Source organism: Mus caroli, unplaced genomic scaffold (genome assembly GCF_978045245.1).
Source record: "Mus caroli unplaced genomic scaffold, Mus_caroli_1 scaffold_2, whole genome shotgun sequence".
Lineage (NCBI taxonomy): Eukaryota > Metazoa > Chordata > Mammalia > Rodentia > Muridae > Mus > Mus caroli.
In genome coordinates this window covers 29042622-29063425 of record NW_028227257.1, presented here as the reverse complement: position 1 = coordinate 29063425, position 20804 = coordinate 29042622, and the positions used below count along the sequence as shown (strand labels likewise).

Sequence of the window (20804 nt, the reverse complement as noted above, 5' to 3'; positions counted from 1 at the left end):
CCTAGGTGACCCAGTGCTGGCGCTGACCAGAATGTAGAAGCTTTATTTTTAATAGCCAGAAACTCGAAACCATCCAGATGTCCTTCAGCAGGAGAACGGGTGAAAAAAAGTGCAATTTATACAATGGAATACTATTCAATTATTAAAACAAGGAAAAATAATGGATCGAACCATAAAAAATCAGATAGACCAGTGAAGTAACCTAGACTCGGGACATACATAGTTATGTACGTAATTATATGTGGATTTTAGCCACAAATTATAGGATTTTCATGATACAATCCACAGAGCCAAAGAAGCTAAATCACAAGGAGGCCACAAGGAAGGATGCTTGACTCTCATTCAGAAGAGGAAATACCAGTCTTCAGAGGTGAATGGAGGGAGAGAACTGTGTGGGAGATGGGAAGGTGAGGGGAGTGCTGGGGGACAATGTGTGGGAAGAGAGGGTGGAGAGCTGCAGCTCTAGCTATAGGTGGAGGACATCTGTAGGATATGCCAGAGACCAGGAATGGGGGAGGCCCCAAGGAATCTAGGAGGTGACTGTAGCTGAGATTTGGTCCTAAGACTGGGTGATATGGAGCTTGAAGTGACTACCTCCTATAACCAAGCAAGACCCCCAGTGAAGAAATGATGATCCCAACTCACCTACAAAACCTTCTTGCCCTACAGGAGGTGTATAGACAAAGAAGATGGGGAGTCTGAGTGCATGGCCTACCAATGCCTTCACATCCAAAGCATTAACAAGAACCAAACCCTGACAATATTAATGATACTCTGTCATGCTTATGCACCAGAGCCTAACCTAACTTTCCTCTTAGAGCCTCCAGACATCAGCTATCCAAATCTGAAGTTGAGACTGACCCCCCAAACATTGTAGGAAGCTCCAAAAGTCTTGTGGAGGATTTGTAGGAGAGATTGGGGGAACCCAGAGAGGATAAAAACTTCACAAGTAGACCAACAGATCAACTGACCTGGACCCTTGGGTGTTCTCAGAGACTGAACCACCAATCAAAATGCATTCATGGCTGGTACTACGCTCCCCTCCCACACACATGGGTAGCATCCATGCAGCTTGGTATTCAGACACCATACCCAAGAAATGGAGCAGGAAGAGTCCCAGACTCTGTTGCCTGCCTGTGGATACTATTCCCAAAACTAGGCTGCTTATCTTTATGGAAAAGACAATACTTGAAAATGACTTCCTGTTTACAGTATGAAAAGAAGAGGATATTTTACTGCTGTAATGCTTCTGCCAATTTTATTTTTACATCAGTGAGATGGCTCAGTAGGAAGTGACTACAGTATACAATGATAGCAACCTGACCTTGATCATTGTATAAAGATGGCCAAAATAGATGCTATAATGCTGTCACCAAGTCTCTGCTTATCTGACATGGTCTAAAACCCATAATCACATTACACACACACCAGAAACACTTTATTTAAAAAAAAAAACTCACATTATCTAACATTTCTAGATAATCCTGTTTGGTGGGATACTTCCAGTGAAGTGCCACACGGTAACTAATGGGAACATGAAGAAGCATGGAACATCAAATGATATGTACATATCTGCCAATGAAGCATTGCAGTAGGATATACAGTGGAGTGCTACTCCATTATATCTCTGGCAGATACATGAAAATGCAATTTTGAAAACACATGAGGCATTTAATGTTATATTCTATTAAACATTTTAATATTAGAACTGTTAAAAAGTGTTGACAACATAGCACACATTGGGATATATATTCTATTCTTTAATTTGTACTCAAGAGACTAACACATGAGAATCAAGAGATAAAATGTAGCCTTGACTAATGACTGACATCCAATGCAGGCTAGATAACACAGCCCAACATTAAAGGAAAATCGTGACAATAGCATTGTCAATTTCAAGGTGGTCCCATCCTCCTGTTAAAAGACAAGCCAAATTAAAATATTTTACAATGTCTTAGACATTGTGTTTTATCACAGTGAGAGAAAAGACATGAATAGATACCCATAGTTTTACACCTGGATAGGTAATTTCATGTAATTGAAGAGTATTGCATTTGCAAGTACAAACAAAATAAAGGGGGCATCATCGCCTTTATGTTCTTCCCTGTAAGAGTTCCTCACCCCATTCCCCCTACCCTTTTCCTCTTAAAAGAATGTTCCCCTACCCACAAGCATCCCCTGCACCCCACCCCACCCCACCCCCTAGGATCCCCTATCCATGGGGTATCAAGTCACTACAAGGTCAGTTGCATCCACTCCCAGAGGCTAGACCAGGCAGTCCTCTGGTAAATGTGTCTAGGGCCACCATGTATGCTCTTTGGTTGGTGTCTTAGTCTTTGGGAGCTCTGAGAGGTCCAGGGTAGTGGATACTGTTGTTCTTCCTATGTGGTTGCCATCTCCTTCAGCTTATAATATCCTTCCCCTAACTCTTCCATATTGGACCCAACCTCAGTACAATCGGTGGCTCTAAGTATATGCATTTGTCAGTTGCTGGTAGAGGCTCTCAGATGACAACCATGCTAGACTCCTGTCTGCAAGCACAACATGGGATCAGTAATAGTGTCAGGGTTTGGTACAAGCCCATAGGATGGATCCCAAGGTGGGCAGGTAACTGGATGGCCTTTCAGTTATTCTCTGCTCCATTTTTGTCTGTTTCCTTTAGACAGGAACAATTCTGAGTTAAACATTTTGAAGATGGGTGGGTGACTCCATCTCTCCACTGGGGGCTCTGTCTATTTACTGCAGATTGTCTCTTCAGGTTTCAGCTCCCCCATCTTGTGCATTTCAGCTAAGGTTATCACCATCGAGTCCTGAAAGCCTCTCACATCACAGGACTCTAGGACATTCTGGAGTTTACCCCACACCCCATAGCAGCACACTTCCTTTCATTCTCCAGGCAATCTAAGCTTCTCTCCTGCCCCCTTTTTCCTGTGCTTCCCATCAAGATCCCCCTTATGACTGCCTACAGTGATTATTTCACTCAATCTTTCTTTGTTGTTGCTGTCTTTTGTTTGTTTCTGTTTTTGTTTTGTTTTTCAAGACAGGGTTTCTCTCATAGAAATAGCTGTCCTGGAACTCACTCGGTAGACCAGGCTGGCCTCCAACTCAGAAATCTGCCTGCCTCTGCCTCCCAAGTGCTGTGTGAGTCACCACAGCCCATCTCGTTCAATCTTCTAAGTGGGATTGAAGCATCCTCACTTGGGCCTTTATGTTAAACTTCAAAAGGTCTGAGTTTTATCATGGGTGGTTTGAACTTTCTGGTTAATATCCACTTATTAGTAAATACATACCATGCATGTCTTTTGTGGCTGGCTTACAGAACACAGGATATTTTCTAGTTCCGTCCATTGGCCTGAAAAACTCATAAGGTCCTTGCTTTTAATAGTTGAAGTGTATCCCATTGTGTCAATGAAACACATTTTCTGTAATCATTCTTCGGTTGAGGGACATCTGGGTTGTTTCCAACTTCAGCCTATTATGAATAAAGCTGCTATGAAGGTAGTGGAGCACCTGTCCTTTTGGTATAGGTGAGCATCTTTTGGGTATATGTCCAAGAGCGCTATAGCTGGAAGATTGATTTCCAATTTTCTGAGGAACTGCCAGGATGATATCCAGAGTGGTTGTACCAGTTTGCAAGTCCATCAGCAATGGAGTGATCCTCTTCCTCTACATCCTCACCAGCATGTGCTGTCACTTGAGTTTATCATCTTCACCATTCTGATTGGTGTAAGGTAAATCTCAAGGACATTTTGATTTGCAATTCCCTGATGACTAAGGATTTTCAACGATTTTTTTAAGGGCTTCTCACCTATTCATGATATGTCAAGAATCTTGTTTAGTTCTGTCTCCATTTTTTTAATTGGGTTTTGGAGACCTCAACACAAAACCAGATACAATGAACCTAATAGAAGAGTGGGATATTGCCTCGAACACATTTGCACAGTGAAAATTTTCTAAATAGAAAACCAATGACTGAGGTTCTAAGATCAACAAATGACAAGTGGGACCACATAAAACTGAAGAGTTTCTGTAAGACAAGGACACTGTCAGTAAGACAAAACAGCAACTTACAGATTGGGAAAAGATCTTCACTAACCCTATATCCAATAGACAGCTAATATGTAAAATATATATAGAATCCAGAAAAATAATCTTGTGTAACTGAATATAAGTGTGTCAGGTATAGATGTTACCAAATTTTTTAGTCATAAATTGCCTTCAATATGAGTTCGTTAGGTTCTCAAGGACTACTTTGATATGCAAAGGCTTTAAAAGATGGATTATACACAAAACATTTTGTATGAAGATACCATGAAGTGCAAGTATTACACCCCTGATTGCAATTAGGGTTTCCTTTGCACTATGACTCTTTATCTGTTCACACTACTACTACATGCAAATGACTTACAAACTGTATATTCATAAGATTCCTATCCACTATATGTTGTTTATGAATTTGTGAATAGCTGTGTTGTGAAAAATCATTATCACATTGATTAGATTTGCTGGGTTTCTCTCCAATGTGGATTTTTTTCTTATGTATTCAAAAATGACTGTGGTATGCAAATCTTGGGAATAAGCAAATGAAACTTGTCCTAAGAATTGCCTTTTTGTTATCAGCATCAATTTAATCATATTTGAATCTAAGGTCAAATTGATAGGCCCTAGAGGCGCTGGAGACTTACAAATAGGGGACCAGCTTCAATTATGCATCTTTTGTTCATAAAAACCATGACTGTCCCTAACAATTTCTTTTTCTATGCATCTTTTATTCATCAAAACAATGTCTATTCCTAACCACAAAACAACAAATGGATATGACTGATTAGATTGTAACACCCACATTCTGTATCAGCTGACATAGAAGACTACATGAGGAAAGCCCCTATCATTAAATTCTGAGTGGTGGGAAAATATAGCTGTAATTTGGCACAAATGTTTCTGGTTTTCAAACATAAAAATTCTATATATAACACTCTGGTTCAGTATCAAGGTGAGTGTGGGGACTGTCACAGTTCAGCTTTCAAGTGTGTTCTCTAGCCCTGTTCCATCAGCAGCAGCTTCGTTACAATAAATTCTAGTCACTTGCATTACATGTGTTTGAGTTGTGTTGGATCTCACAGGACCCTATTACACAAAGGCTTTACCACATTGCTTACACTCACAGACTTTCTCTACAATATGAATACGTTCATGATGAAGATTGTAGAAATGTGCAAAGGTTTAAACATTCTGAATACACTCATAGGGTTTCTCTTTCTTGATTATGAAGACTTGTGACATTTGAAAAGGCTTTACAATACTAAATACTTAGTATGTGTTCTAATATGCACTTGGAGATTATTAGAATATGCAAAGGCTTTGCCACAATGCTTACATTCATAGGGTTTTTCTCCAGTGTGTACTCTTTTATGTTGTAAAAGATAAGTGTTTTGTGCAAAGCTTTTACTACATTGGTCACATTCAAAGTATGTGTTCTTTTATGCATTCGAAAATGACTGTGATGTATGAAGGATTTACCACATTCATTGCATTCATATGGTCTCTCTCCAGTATGTGTTCGTTTATGATACAGGAGTCCACTTCGACAAGAAAAGGCTTTAGCACATTGATTACATTCATAGGGTTTCTCTCCTGTATGTCTTCTTTTATGTATTCAGAGACTAGTTGAACATGCAAAGGCTTTACCACATTGTTTACATTCATAAGGTTTCTCTCCTGTATGAACTCTTTTATGGTACTGAAGAGAACTGGGTCTTGCAAAGTCTTTACCACATTGGTCACACTTACAAGGTTTCTCACCAGTATGTATTCTTTTATGTCTTAGGAGATAACTCTTACTTGCAAAGGATTTACCACATTGCTTACATTCAAAGGGTTTCTCTCCAGTATGTGTTCTTTTGTGTCTTCGGAGAATACTTGAACATGCAAAGGCTTTACCACATTGTTTACATTCATAAGGTTTCTCTCCTGTATGAACTCTTTTATGGTATTGAAGAGAACTGGGACTTGCAAAGTCTTTACCACATTGGTCACACTTATAAGGTTTCTCACCAGTATGTATTCTTTTATGGTACTGAAGAGAACTGAGTCTTGCAAAGTCTTTACCACATTGGTCACACTTATAAGGTTTCTCACCAGTATGTATTCTTTTATGTCTTAGGAGATAACTCTTACTTGCAAAGGATTTACCACATTGGTTACATTCAAAGGGTTTCTCTCCAGTATGTGTTCTTTTATGTCTTCGGAGAATACTTGAACATGCAAAGGCTTTACCACATTGTTTACATTCATAAGGTTTCTCTCCTGTATGAACTCTTTTATGGTATTGAAGAGAACTGTGACTTGCAAAGTCTTTACCACATTGGTCACACTTATAAGGTTTCTCACCAGTATGTATTCTTTTATGGTACTGAAGAGAACTGGGTCTTGCAAAGTCTTTACCACATTGGTCACACTTATAAGGTTTCTCACCAGTATGTATTCTTTTATGACTTAGGAGATAACTCTTACTTGCAAAGGATTTACCACATTGGTTACATTGAAAGGGTTTCTCTCCACTATGTGTTCTTTTATGTCTTCGGAGAATACTTGAACATGCAAAGGCTTTACCACATTGTTTACATTCATAAGGTTTCTCTCCTATATGAAGAACTCTTTTATGGTATTGAAGAGAACTGGGACTTGCAAAGTCTTTACCACATTGGTCACACTTATAAGGTTTCTCACCAGTATGTATTATTTTTTTATGGTATTGAAGAGAATTGGGACTTGCAAAATCTTTACCACATTGGTCACACTTACAAGGTTTCTCACCAGTATGTATTCTTTTATGGTACTGAAGAGAACTGGGTCTTGCAAAGTCTTTACCACATTGGTCACACTTATAAGGTTTCTCACCAGTATGTATTCTTTTATGTCTTAGGACATGACTCTTTCTTGCAAAGGATTTACCACATTGGTTACATTCAAAGGGTTTTTCTCCAGTATGTCTTCTTTTACGATGTTTAATACAACTGTGATATACAAAGGATTTACCACATTCATTACATTCATATGGTCTCTCTCCAGCATGTGTTCTTTTATGACATACAGAGGCTTTGTCACATTGATTGCATTCATAGGGTTTCTCTCCAGTGTGTACTCTTTTATGTTGTAGGAGATGAGTATTTGGAGCAAAAGTTTTACCACATTGGTTACATTGAAAGGGTTTCTCTCCAGTATGTGTTCTTTTATGATACAGGAGACCACTTTGACCTGCAAAGGCTTTATCACATTGATTGCATTCATAGGGTTTCTCTTCTGTATGTGTTTTTTTATGTATTCGGAGACCAGTTGAAAATGCAAAGGCTTTACCACATTGTTTACATTTATAAGGTTTCTCTCCTGTACGAACTCTCTTATGGTACTGAAGATAACTGGGACTTGCAAAGTCTTTCTCACACTGGTTACACACATAGGGTTTCTCACCAGTATGTATTCTTTTATGTCTTAGGAGATGACTCTTTCTTGCAAAGGATTTACAACATTGGTTACATTCATAGGGTGTCTCTGCAGTATGAATCCTTTCTTGTCTTTGGTTATGACTCTGAAATGCAAAGGCTTTATCACCTTGGATAAACTCAGAGAGCAGCTGTTCAGTATGACTTCTTTCATGCCTGCAAAGACAATTGGCACATGTGAAAGCTTTCTCACACCTTTACACTGATGAATCTTTTCATTTGTATGAACATGTTTTAGGATTTGGTCTAATTGTAAAGAACAACCTGATTTTAATGTACTATCACTTTGTTTACACTCATGGAGTTCCCCTTCATTATGGATGGTTTTGTATCTTTGAGGATACTTGGACTAAGAAGAGCATTGATTCCATAGCTTATATTACAGCACCTTTCAACTCTAAGAGGTAAGAGGTGGTTCATATATCTCAATAGAACAGGAAGAACTTTACCACACTGAACACATAAATTTTGCTATTGTGAAAGTAATACTATGTTTGCAAACCAAGGCAAATATAAGAATTTCCACGTTCCTAATATTACAGAGATGGTCCGCAGTATTAGTTTGTAGATGTCCACAATACAGTTGGAAACCCAATTATTTGTAAACTTGTAGCACATTTAGAAAGCCTACCCAAAGTGGGGAGTACTACATATCTTCTAATTGTGCAGGAAGATAAGAGAGGTGTGTTGCTTCTTTCAATATATTCCTATTGTCCCATGGCTTATACCCATTGTAACATATGACATCCCTAATAAAAGAATAACAAGTAAAAGGCTTCCAATGTACTAACAGTTTGGTATTTTTCCACATACAATTTTGTTATAGGGATTAAGGTTTCTCCAGCACAGCATTCTTGACTATCATAAACCGCCCATCTTAGCAATGTTTTAAACTTAGCAATGTTTTTACAAGTGTATGACTGATGTCAGCTTTAGTATGGAGTATATACGATTTAGAAGGTTTTGTACATAAACTTACCACCTATTCAATGTGTATATTTTACAATGTCTAAGTGGTAGGAGGTTAAACACACTGGCAGTTCTTCAGCATAGCTCTATTGGGCTATGATTTAAATGGTAAATCTGTTAACTCATTGTTTGTTTGTTTTTGTACTTAGAGGAATGGTTTGAAAACACAAAATAGATGCCTGGCACTGACATACACAGTTTATCATAATTTAATAATCATTCATAACTTAAAGCAGTGCTTCCAAGGCATATTTTTATCAGTTTGCACATAAAAATTACCTTCCATATCTTCTAGAAATATGAAGATGTTCTTCCATATTATGGTCTTCCCAAACGTAGCCTAAAATATAGAGGCCATATGTTATACTATTGGAAATTAGGAAAGTTTAGGTTACTAACTTCAGTGAACTTTACAACCATTCCTGATTAATTCACCTCATTCTTCCTCATTCTCAATTGAAATTACAAGAACAAATAACAATAACAGAGAAACAGTTGTATGACTTTTACAAAGTGAAAGGAAATTCAGTGTCTTACCTATAGCAGCGAGATTCCTGTAGGTCTCCAGCATCACATCTTTGTAGAGATTCTTCTGAGAAGGACCCAGCAAAGCCCACTCTTCCCGAGTGAAGTTCACATGCACATCATCATAGGTCACTCTACCCTAAAATATCCCAGGCATGTGTGCATGAGAAAACATATTACTGAGAACACTGTAAATACATACTTCATTGAGAATATAGTCATATCATTCTGGTACTTCCTGCACTTAATTCCTGACACAAACACCTTAATGCAATCAAGGCATTTAAGAAGGAAACTGAATAATTAATGAACTTCACCTCTGTCATTTCTACACCCCTTGAAGAGGATAAATCCCTGCAAGAAAGTGGTAATTAATACACATTAACTCACAAGTAAACAGTTCAAAAGTACCGAGCACACATTAGATAAAATGTATTAATAATTACTAACTAAGGAAATGATGAGCATGCTGGGTGTATTACTTGTGTCTTGAATCCCAACACTCAGGAGGCAGACCCAGGTGTATCTCCTTGAATGGTAGGGTAAGCCTGGTCTATGCCATGAGTTCCATGACATCAGGAGGTCCATATTAAGACACTAACTCCCCTGTACAAATCAAACAAAGAAACCAAAAAGATGGAAAGAACTCAGAGGTCTTCACTGAAGATCCTACAAAGAATTATATATTCACTGCAGGTCTGTATTCATCTTCCAAAAGCCTCAAGTGACCCAGTTTCAACAGTAAAATAAATAAGTGCTTATTAATAAGGTATGCATGTTTAAACATTTACAAATGGACAAATGAAAATATTAGCAAGGAAAAAAGAAAATAGTCACTATATAAGTCTGTTTGTTTGTTTGTTTGTTTGTTTGTTTGTTTGTTGAGACAGGGTTTCTCTGTATAGTCCTGGCTGTCCTCGAACTCACTTTGTAGACCAGGCTGGCCTCAAACTCAGAAATCCACCTGCCTCTGCCTCCAGAGTACTGGGATTAAAGGCGTGTGACACCACGCCCAGCTTTGCTATATAAGTCTTGATCATGAATTAGCAACATAGGGAGGGAGAGAGGCTCAACACAGGTATTTCTTATGTTACATATAATTGGAGCAAATTACCAATATTTACATGGAGGCACATAACCGTCCATTGGACCAAGTTCAGGAGCTGTTAGGCCATCTTCTGCCTACTGTGAGCATCAGGTACACAAGATAAATGCATTCATGCATACAGGGAAAATACTCATATTCACTCAAAAATTCAAAACAAATCCCACAGGTAGTAATAATGCCACACACCCGCAATCCAATGGAATATCCATGTAGTAGTTATCATAGGACATCCTGAGAAATATAATATAAAGACTGTCAAGTTTCAAAATCTGAGTGTGCCTGAAGTTCAGCACATCAGCTTATGCATGCATATACAAAATTTATATTCCAAGCTAATAACATAAAAACAAAACAAGCCAGGCATTTTGGCCCACCTCTAATCCCACCCAGCACTCTAGAAAGAGAGGCAGGTGGATCACTAAATTCAAGTGCTCCCTGGTCTGCAAACCTACTTTCATGACAGCCAGGGCCGCACACAGATACATTGCATTCAAAATCAAAAATAAAAACAACAAAACCAAAACTATAAAAATATCAGTGAAATACCTTAGCACTGAATTACAGTTGCTTCTATTGTGTCTTATATGACTTAGTGATAGAGTCTATAATGATGAGGCCATGACAGCAGAAGAAAGAAACTGATTCAACCACAACATAGTAGACATATTTCAACGTATTGAGTACATGGTGACTCAGGTCATTATAGATTCATGGTCATTCTCTCATGAAAATATATTTGTCTAAATTCAATGGCTATAACAGCCCCTGCCCTGTTCAAACTTCCAAAGACTCATTTGACACTCAAAGCAATCTTGTGACTGCCACACCTTGTAAAATCAGGAAACAAATTATATCTTTCAAATATGCAATGGCATAAACAACCCTTTCCATTCCAATATGGAAGAATGTGTACATTGGACCATGACAAGAAACCCAACAGGGCAAACTCTAAATCCTGTAGCTCTGTCCCAGCCACATGATGCTTCAGTTTTAAAGTGCTTAAAGGGCTCTATCCCTGATACTTCTCATACATCTTTCAGTTTTGGTACTTCCACTCCCTATATGCATCTCTCCATGGCAGATTCTCATATCATAAGTATCTCAACATCTTGTGGTCTCAGCTAGGCATCATCTGCACAGCTTCATAACATGAACACTCACAGTATCCTCACTGGGGCTGCAACTCTGACAAATATAGAAGGATGGACTAGTGCTGAACTGAAACTAGAAAGGAAGAATCCATGACCATAATTTCACAACTTTCTTGATTTCAGAACAAGCACAATATGGATGAGCCTGAGAAATTTGGCTCCTCAATTGGAATGGAGCATGCCACACATGTACCTTAGTGGTAGCAGGTTTTATATGTAGTTCCATCCTGGGAGTGCCAACTCCTTCCATTAATTGAAGGCATGGCAGAAGAAATTATTACTCTTAGGGCACCTTCTTAGGCTGCAAATCCAGAGCAATGGCCTTCACATTAATGGTGATAAGCTCTTAGTTGCTGAAACACCGCAACACAATATCAGGGAAAGCTTTCTGTCCCAGTTTCCATGGTCCCAATAAATACCACAGATAATCCCCAAATGCCCTTCTTTTTCTGCTCCATCTATGTGTCCCAGCCCCTACTCACAAAGAAACACCTTCTTAACCATATGCTATGCTTGGCAGAAGACAACTCAGGCTGTCCATAGATCTGCCACAGTTACCCTAGATGCAATTTTCAGTTTTCTATAGCATTGGATTAGAACACAAAATGCAGCATCCCCAGATGGGCGTGGTGGCACACACCTTTAATCCTAGCACTTGGGAGAGAGAGGCAGGTGGATTTCTGAGTTCCAGGCCAGCCTGGTCTACAGAGTGAGTTCCAGGACAGCCAGGGCTACACAGAGAAACCCTGTCTCGGAAAAAAAAAAAAAAAAAAAAAAAAAAAAAAAAAAAAAAAAAACAAATAAAAAAAGCAGCATCCCCTATCGTCTGTCAAGATTACTAAGAGGGGTCCCTTCCAGTCAGCTCCAGCACTGACGCACCTTGGGCATGAAGTCTGCGGACATCCCCAAGGTCCTCACAGGACTCTCCATGGGATCTTAGGACCTCTGGTGAGTGGAACACAACTGCTACTCCAATCCAATCGTCTGGGACCTGAGACAGTTAATTAGGGAAGCACAAAACCCGACCTGACCAGGGTCACAAGTCCCTTCCAGTCGGCACCAGCACCAGCACCGGGGCACCTTGGGCACAGAGTCTGCGGACACCCCCAAGGTCCCCAGAGGACTCTCCACGGGATCTTAGGACCTCTGGTGAGTGGAACACAACTTCTGCCAGGAGGCAGGTTCGAACACCAGATATCTGAGCACCTTCCCTGCAAGAGGAGAGGTTGCCTGCAGAGAGTACACTGACCACTGAAACTCATGAGAGAGCTAGTCACCCAGGTCTGCTGAGAGAGCCTAACATAATCACCTGAGGAACAAGCTCTAACCAGAGACAATTATAACAACAAAGTCCAGAGATTACCAGAGGGTGAAAGGCAAACATAAGAATCTTACTAACAGAAACCAAGACCACTCACCATCATCAGAACGCAGCACTCCCACCCCACCCAGTCCTGGGCACCCCAACACACCCGAAAAGATAGACCTGGATTTAAAAGCATATCTCATGATGATGGTAGAGTACATCAAGAGGGACTTTAATAACTCACTTAAAGAAATACAGGAGAACACTGCTAAACAGGTAGAAGGCCTTAAAGAAGAAGCACAAAAATCCCTTAAAGAATTGCAGGAAAACACGACCAAACAGGTGATGGAATTGAATAAAACCATCCAAGACCTAAAAAGGGAAGTAGACACAATAAAGAAAACCCAAAGTGAGGAAACGCTGGAGATGGAAAACCTAGGAATGAAATCTGGAACCATTTATGCGAGCATCAGCAACAGAATACAAGAGATGGAAGAGAGAATCTCAGGTGCAGAAGATTCCATAGAAAACATCAGCACAACAATCAAAGAAAATGGAAAATGCAAAAAGATCCTAACTCAAAACATCCAGGAAATCCAGGACACAATGAGAAGACCAAACCTACAGATAATAGGAGTAGATGAGAATGAAGATTTTCAACATAAAGGGCCAGCAATTATCTTCAACAAAATTATAGAAGAAAACTTCCCAAACCTAAAGAAAGAGATGCCCATGAACATACAAGAAGCCTACAGAACTCCAAATAGACTGGACCAGAAAAGAAATTCCTCCCAACACATAATAATCAGAACAACAAATGCACTAAATAAAGATAGAATATTAAAAGCGGTAAGGGGAAAAGGTCAAGTAACATATAAAGGCAGGCCTATCAGAATTACACCAGACTTTTCACCAGAGACTATGAAAGCCAGAAGAGCCTGGACAGATGTTATACAGACACTAAGAGAACACAAATGCCAGTCCAGGCTACTATACCCAGCCAAACTCTCAATTACCATAGATGGAGAAACCAAAGTATTCCACGACAAAACCAAATTCACACATTATCTTTCTACGAATCCAGCCCTTCAAAGGATAACAGAAAAAAAAAAAAAAAAAATAGAAGGACCTAAATCACACCCTAGAAAAAAGCAAGAAAGTAATCCTTCAACAAACCAAAAAGAAGACAGCCACAAGAACAGAATGCCAACTCTAACAACAAAAATAACAGGAAGCAACAATTACTTTTCCTTAATATCTCTTAATATCAATGGACTCAATTCCCCAATAAAAAGACATAGACTAACAGACTGGCTACACAAACAGGACCCAACATTTTGCTGCTTACAGGAAACCCATCTCAAGGAAAAAGACAGACACTATCTCAGAGTGAAAGAATGGAAAACAATTTTCCAAGCAAATGGCCTAAAGAAACAAGCTGGAGTAGCCATTCTAATGTCGAATAAAATCGACATCCAACCCAAAGTTATCAAAAAAGACAAGGAGGGACACTTCATACTCATCAAAGGTAAAATCCTCCAAGAGGAACTCTCAATTCTGAATATCTATGCTCCAAATGCAAGGGCAGCCACATTCATTAAAGAAACTTTAGTAAAGCTCAGAGCACACATTTCACCTCACCCAATTATAGTGGGAGACTTCAACACCCCACTTTCATCAAAGGACAGATCGTGGAAACAGAAACTAAACAGAGACACAGTGAAACTAACAGAAGTTATGAAACAAATGGACTTAACAGATATCTTCAGAACATTTTATCCTAAAACAAAAGGATATACCTTCTTCTCAGCACCTCATGGTACCTTCTCCAAAATTGACCATATAATTTGTCACAAAATAGGCCTCAACAGATACAAAAATATTGAAATTATCCCATGCATCCTATCAGACCACCATGAACTAAGGCTGATCTTCAATAACAAAATAAAGAATAGAAAGTCAACATTCATATGGAAACTGAACAACACTCTTCTCAATGATACCTTGGTCAAGGAAGGAATAAAGAAAGAAATTAAAGACTTTTTAGAGTTTAATGAAAATGAAGCCACAACATACCCAAACTTATGGGACACAATGAAAGCATTTCTAAGAGGGAAACTCATAGCTCTGAGTGCCTCCAAAAAGAAACTAGAGAGAGCACACACTAGCAGCTTGACAACACACCTAAAAGCTCTAGAAAAGAAGGATGCAAATTCACCCAAGAGGAGTAGACGGCAGGAAATAATCAAACTCAGGGGCAAAAATCAACCAAGTGGAAACAAAAAGAACTATTCAAAAAAAACAACCAAATGAGGAGCTGATTCTTTGAGAAAATCAACAAGATAGATAAACCCTTAGCCAGACTCACTAGAGGGCACAGGGACAGCATCCTAATTAACAAAATCAGAAATGAAAAGGGAGACATAACAACAGATCCTGAAGAAATACAAAACACCATCAGATCGTTCTACAAAAGGCTATACTCAACAAAACTGGAAAACCTGGACGAAATGGACAAATTTCTAGACAGATACCAGGTACCAAAGTTAAATCAGGATCAAGTTAACGATCTAAACAGTCCCATATCCCCTAAAGAAATAGAAGCAGTCATTAATAGTCTCCCAACCAAAAAAAAAGCCCAGGACCAGATGGGTTTAGTGCAGAGCTCTATCAGACCTTCAAAGAAGATCTAATTCCAGTTCTTCACAAACTATTCCACAAATAAGTAGAAGGTACTCTACCCAACTCATTCTATGAAGCCACAATTACTCTGATACCTAAACCACAGAAAAATCCAACAAAGATAGAGAACTTCAGACCAATTTCCCTTATGAATATTGATGCAAAAATACTCAATAAAATTCTCGCTAACCGAATCCAAGAACACATTAGAACAATCATCCATCCTGACCAAGTAGGTTTTATTCCAGGGATGCAGGGATGGTTTAATATACGGAAATACATCAAAGTAATCCATTATATAAACAAACTCAAAGACAAAAACCACATGATCATCTGGTTAGATGCGGAGAAATTATTTGACAAAATCCAACACCCATTCATGATGAAAGTCTTGGAAAGATCAGGAATTCAAGGCCCATACCTAAACATGATAAAAGCAATCTACAGCAAACCAGTAGCCAACATCAAAGTAAATGGTGAGAAGCTGGAAGCAATCCCTCTAAAATCAGGGACTAGACAAGGCTGCCCACTTTTCTCCATACCTATTCAACATTGTACTTGAAGTCCTAGCCAGAGCAATTCGACAACAAAAGGACATCAAGGGGATACAAATTGGAAAGGAAGAAGTCAAAATATCACTTTTTGCAGATGATATGATAGTATATATAAGTGACCCTAAAAATTCCACCATAGAACTCCTAAACCTGATAAACAGCTTCGGTGAAGTAGCTGGATATAAAATTAACTCAAACAAGTCAATGGCCTTTCTCTACACAAAGAATAAACAGGCTGAGAAAGAAATTAGAGAAACAACACCCTTCTCAATAGTCACAAATAATATAAAATATCTTGGTGTGACTCTAATTAAGGAAGTGAAAGATCTGTATGATAAGAACTTCAAGTCTCTGAAGAAAGAAATTAAAGAAGATCTCAGAAGATGGAAAGATCTCCCATGCTCATGGATCGGCAGGATCAACTTTGTAAAAATGGCTATCTTGCCAAAAGCAATCTACAGATTCAATGCAATCCCCATCAAAATTCCAACTCAATTCTTCAACGAATTAGAAAGAGCAATCTGCAAATTCATCTGGAATAACAAAAAACCTAGGATAGCAAAAACTCTTCTCAAGGATAAAAGAACCTCTGGTGGAATCACCATGACTGACCTTGAACTTGACCGATGTTACCTGTGATTGTATGTTTAAAGAAATTAAATAAACCAAGAATTCATGACTCCAATAACAATTACTCAAAGTTACCCCTAAAGAGTTATACATCTGTTCCTCCAGCAACTGCTGATGTGTCATTCAAACTCCCCATGTTCCAGAGTTCTCTCTATAAATAAAGGTGATCAGAAAGATGGGCTATGGCTCTGCAACCCCTCATGACCCCTTGGATTTCAGGTAAAACTAGCCCCACTGAAGCCTCACAGAGAACAATGTTGAAAAATAATTTAATGTGTGCTGCCTGCCACATGGATTATATCACAAGATGTGCAATCTGTCTTATCCACCTACCCAACACCATGCACACCTGAGAAGGTATGCATCATAGAAACACCTTTTGTACTCTGGAACTGAATTTCCATGAATACCATTGTAAATGGAGGCAGTAGAAAGGTAAGAGGAGTCTAATCAAACACTACTGAAGGATGGCCCCTATCACTTTCTTTCTACTAATTCCTAAATTATTTGTACCACATAACTGAATGTGGACGTTTCTGAAATTCTAGAAACCAGACCTTCATTCTTCCAATATGTCTTCCTACTACATATCAAAAGCAATGCTGGTGTGTACACACTGAAAAATGACAGTATTGAACACCACAGACTTCCACTACCAGTGCTCTACAGCGCCACCCCCACCCCCTGCCTTCCATTGGAATTCAGGCTTGGGAAGATCAGAGGCCAAGGGCCTCTGAGCATATCACCACATGAACCAATCAATCCATAGTCTGACCCACAGTCCATTTCAGTCTCAGCATGGCGTGGCTTGTGGTCTTCCTCCCATCTTGCTACAGGAAGGGAATCCGGAAAAGAACCTGCAAGCTACCCTCCACTGCTGTGCCTGATTGTTAGGCCTACCCAGGGTCCCTCATTAGTTTACAAAACTCAGATATGCCTCAGGCCAGTTGCAGCCCCTCTACTGGGGGATCAGAGAGCAAATGCCTCGGCCAGCTGAAACCTTTCCAGATCTGCCTTTCCACTCTATGTGCACACAAATCCCTGGTCTGGAGAAATTGTATTTAACAGAATGTTCCAGTCTCCCAGAGCACTTGTTTTCCTTTTTCCAGGCACAGGGTCCTTTGTTTGCATATTCCTTTACACATGCCATGTTCAGTACAGCCATGTCTGCTTCATAGTTGGGAAGTCCTGCAGCCAAACTGCAGTCACCTTAGAATAGTAGCAATAGTTAAAAGAAAAAGTGCCTATGAATTCCTTAACAAGGAGTGGTTAATGGTAGGTGAATGAAAAAAAAGAAAGAAAGAAAGATTAAATAAAGGATACAACTGCTCCTATGTATGGTGGAATAGAAAGTTTGTTATACATAAAAGAGAGAACATAATCAAAGCCAGGAATATCTAGAACAGAATACAAAGTGAACATGACTTTAAACCATGTGGAGAGAAGCAAGATCCAGACAAAGAGATCAAGATGACTAGTGACAGATTAATAATAAAACAAACAGGTAATCAAAAGGCTGGATTGCATAAGGAATGGCAGCTGGGTGAAGGGTAGCCCTACCCCTGGGCTAGAGGGTGAGGTATGCCAGCCATATGACATAATAGGTAGGGACTGAGGTCTGCTGACAGCCTGGTCTGCCGTGACTTGTTAAATAAGCTCTCAACCAATTGTCCAGGGTTTCAGACTTATTTGCAGGGACAAAGAAGAATGATAGGATTGAATCATACTCGCAAAGATTATTTGTACAAGTTGAAACACACTTTACGGTCCAATATTCTTCAGGGACTAAGCATAAGTACTAGAGCGCACCAAGTCTTTTCTCTCACATGCTGTATTTTCAAACAGGAAAATTAACATTCCCGTTAGGCACACCACATCAGATTGTCTAGATCTTGTGTTCTTTGAACTAGTGTAAATATGGAAATTTGGTTTCTAGAAATAAGTTCAGTTCTTCGCCCAGTTTTCTGAGTGCCCTGCTCTAGGAACCCACCAAGATCGCCGGTTTGTACTTTTACTGTTGTCTAAAACTGACTACCTGAATACTCATTGCTATTGTCAACTACTGTCAAAGTAGAAAGGCCCTCACCTTCCGTCTTCTCCTCCTTTTCTCTGCTGTGACTACACCAGCTTCAAAATTGGTCAGAGAACTCAATGCTTACACAGGACTCTCTTTTTGTAATCCCCTCACCCCAATCCAGAGAGGTTGGAGGACACCCATTCACTGGTCTATATCTCTTCTCATTGACCTGAGTCCAGTCAACACCATGCCTTAGTATTGGTTGTGACCCTATAATGCCACCTTGAGCACCTTGTTAGGTGCCTGTTCTTTGCTATCAAGATGAGCCTTGTTGTTGATTGTAAAGGAAAGCGGTCTCTATTTTTATAGTTTGGAGACAAATGTCTGAACAATCCTGGTAAACAAACACAGCCATACTGTTCTCTAGCAAGCCAGGTTAGCATGCTATGTACCTGGGGGGCGTTTTACAGGCAGTCCTCTCTCTGCTACATTCTACTTGGTGCCACTTCCTACTTCCCAATCAAATTCTTACCATTATCAATTCTACTCGTCTACATCACAGCTTAATATTGGAGTGCTACTCAACATATGATAGGGCTTTTACAGCCTCCACAATATTTTTGTTTGTTTGTTTTTTGTTTTTCTAGACAGGGTTTCTCTGTATAGCCCTGGCTATCCTAGAACTCACTTTGTAGACCAGGCTGGCCTCGAACTCAGAAATCCGCCTGCCTCTGCCTCCCGAGTGCTGGGATTAAAGGCGTGCGCCACCAAGCCGGACACAGCCTCCACAATATTAACTCCAAATGGATCTTACACCCCCATATTAAATGCTACAGGCAGAACTTACAGAAAATAGAGAAACTACGGTTCTCAGGTTTGGCATCCTGCTAAGTATTTTTTGGGCACACAAGCCCCTGCCCCAAATGCTTTGTAAAAATACAGCCCCCATAATAAGCTTTTTCAGAGGCCACCGCCAGGTACAGGGAGAGACTAGAACCACAAAGGACCTCACACGTGGCCAAATCTGTCTGGCTGCTGCTTACAATCAGCTGCTGGGAAAACTCACCACATGTGCACCATTTACTAAACCGCTTGCTCCTCCCTTTGTGGGAGATGATCCTGCACTTACCATATCTGGAAATTTTAAGCTTTTCGGAGCTCCTTCACAGCACCCAACAGAGGTACTCAGAGCACACCACAAAGAAACCTTGCGGGCTCAGATTCAGACAGGAACTTACAGGCTTGGAAACAGGAAGAGCGTCCTCTTCTCCTGAGTGGCAGGTCCGGCTGGAGGTTCTGATTGGCTAGTGCGTCTTGAGTGACATGAGCACCACCCTTAGGGGTCTAGTGTACTGAAGAGAAACTACCTAGTGTACCTAGTGGTTCCATCTTGGGAGCAGTCCTTTTCCAGATCAGCTGATTTGCATTTCAGTAGCACAGTGCCTGTCCTCCAATAGCCTGCCTGTCTTTCCTCCCACAGAGCACCTCAGAGGATCTACAACTCCAGATACCTGCTGCTCAGCTGCCCATTTCTCCCCATTATGGGCAGCGACCCTGTGTTCACAACTTTGCAAAATTGGACTTTTTCTGAGCTCCCAGTACTCAGTAGTCACTTCCCCTTCTTTCTCCTGCAATCAAGCTGGATAGCTTGCATAGCCGATTTATCAACTAACAGTGGGGCTGGAGAGTTGGCTCAGTGGTTAAAGAGCACTGACTGCTCTTCCAGAGGTGCTGAGTCCAATTCCCAGCAACTATATGGTGGCTCACAGCCATCTGCAGTGGTGTCTGATGCCCTCTTCTGGTGTGTCTGAAGAGAGCAATGGTATACTCATATACATGAAATAAATAAATCATTTTTTTAAAAGAAATTTAAAAAATCAACCAACAGTGGGTCCCTCAAGTGGATGGGTATCCAGAATATTAGCAACTAAAGAAGATTTTTGGAAAGAAAATTTTGTTTTGTGGTTTCAGGCTGAATTCAGGCAACCTGCACATATTTTTCACCTGATGGTAATGAGACAACACTCAGAGCAAAGCAGGAAACACACGACAAACACTGTGGAGCCCTCTTGTAAACCAGCACATACATCTTCCTCAATGGGTCTGTAAAGCAAACAAAACAACAACAACAAACCCGCGGCTCTGTTAGTGAAGGTTTTTCAGATGAACAGAACTGATAGAACGAAACTTTCTATTATGTAGAAAATGGATTTATTAGAATAAATCACATTCTATAGTTCCACTAGTCCATCCAACAATGACTAACTACTATGGACAGTTGAAGAATCCAATAGTGGCTAGATGTCTCCGCTAATTTGTGTTTGCAAGGCATTCCTCTAAGTACAAAGACAAGGAAATAA

General features: G+C 39.9%; 1 protein-coding gene across 1 annotated transcript; it reads right to left on the bottom strand.

The window, feature by feature from the left end:
- Positions 1-5515: 5515 nt before the first annotated feature.
- LOC147005777 (uncharacterized) lies at positions 5516-20524 on the bottom strand. The gene is made up of 7 exons (XM_085833480.1): positions 20449-20524; positions 9447-9602; positions 9009-9135; positions 8751-8811; positions 7225-7658; positions 6730-6990; positions 5516-6642 (listed from the first exon to the last, which is right to left on the bottom strand). Exons 2-7 carry the CDS (start codon positions 9582-9584, stop codon positions 5657-5659), a joined length of 2007 nt encoding a protein of 668 aa, XP_085689606.1. The 5' UTR covers positions 9585-9602; positions 20449-20524; the 3' UTR covers positions 5516-5656.
- Between the last annotated feature and the right edge of the window lie 280 nt (positions 20525-20804).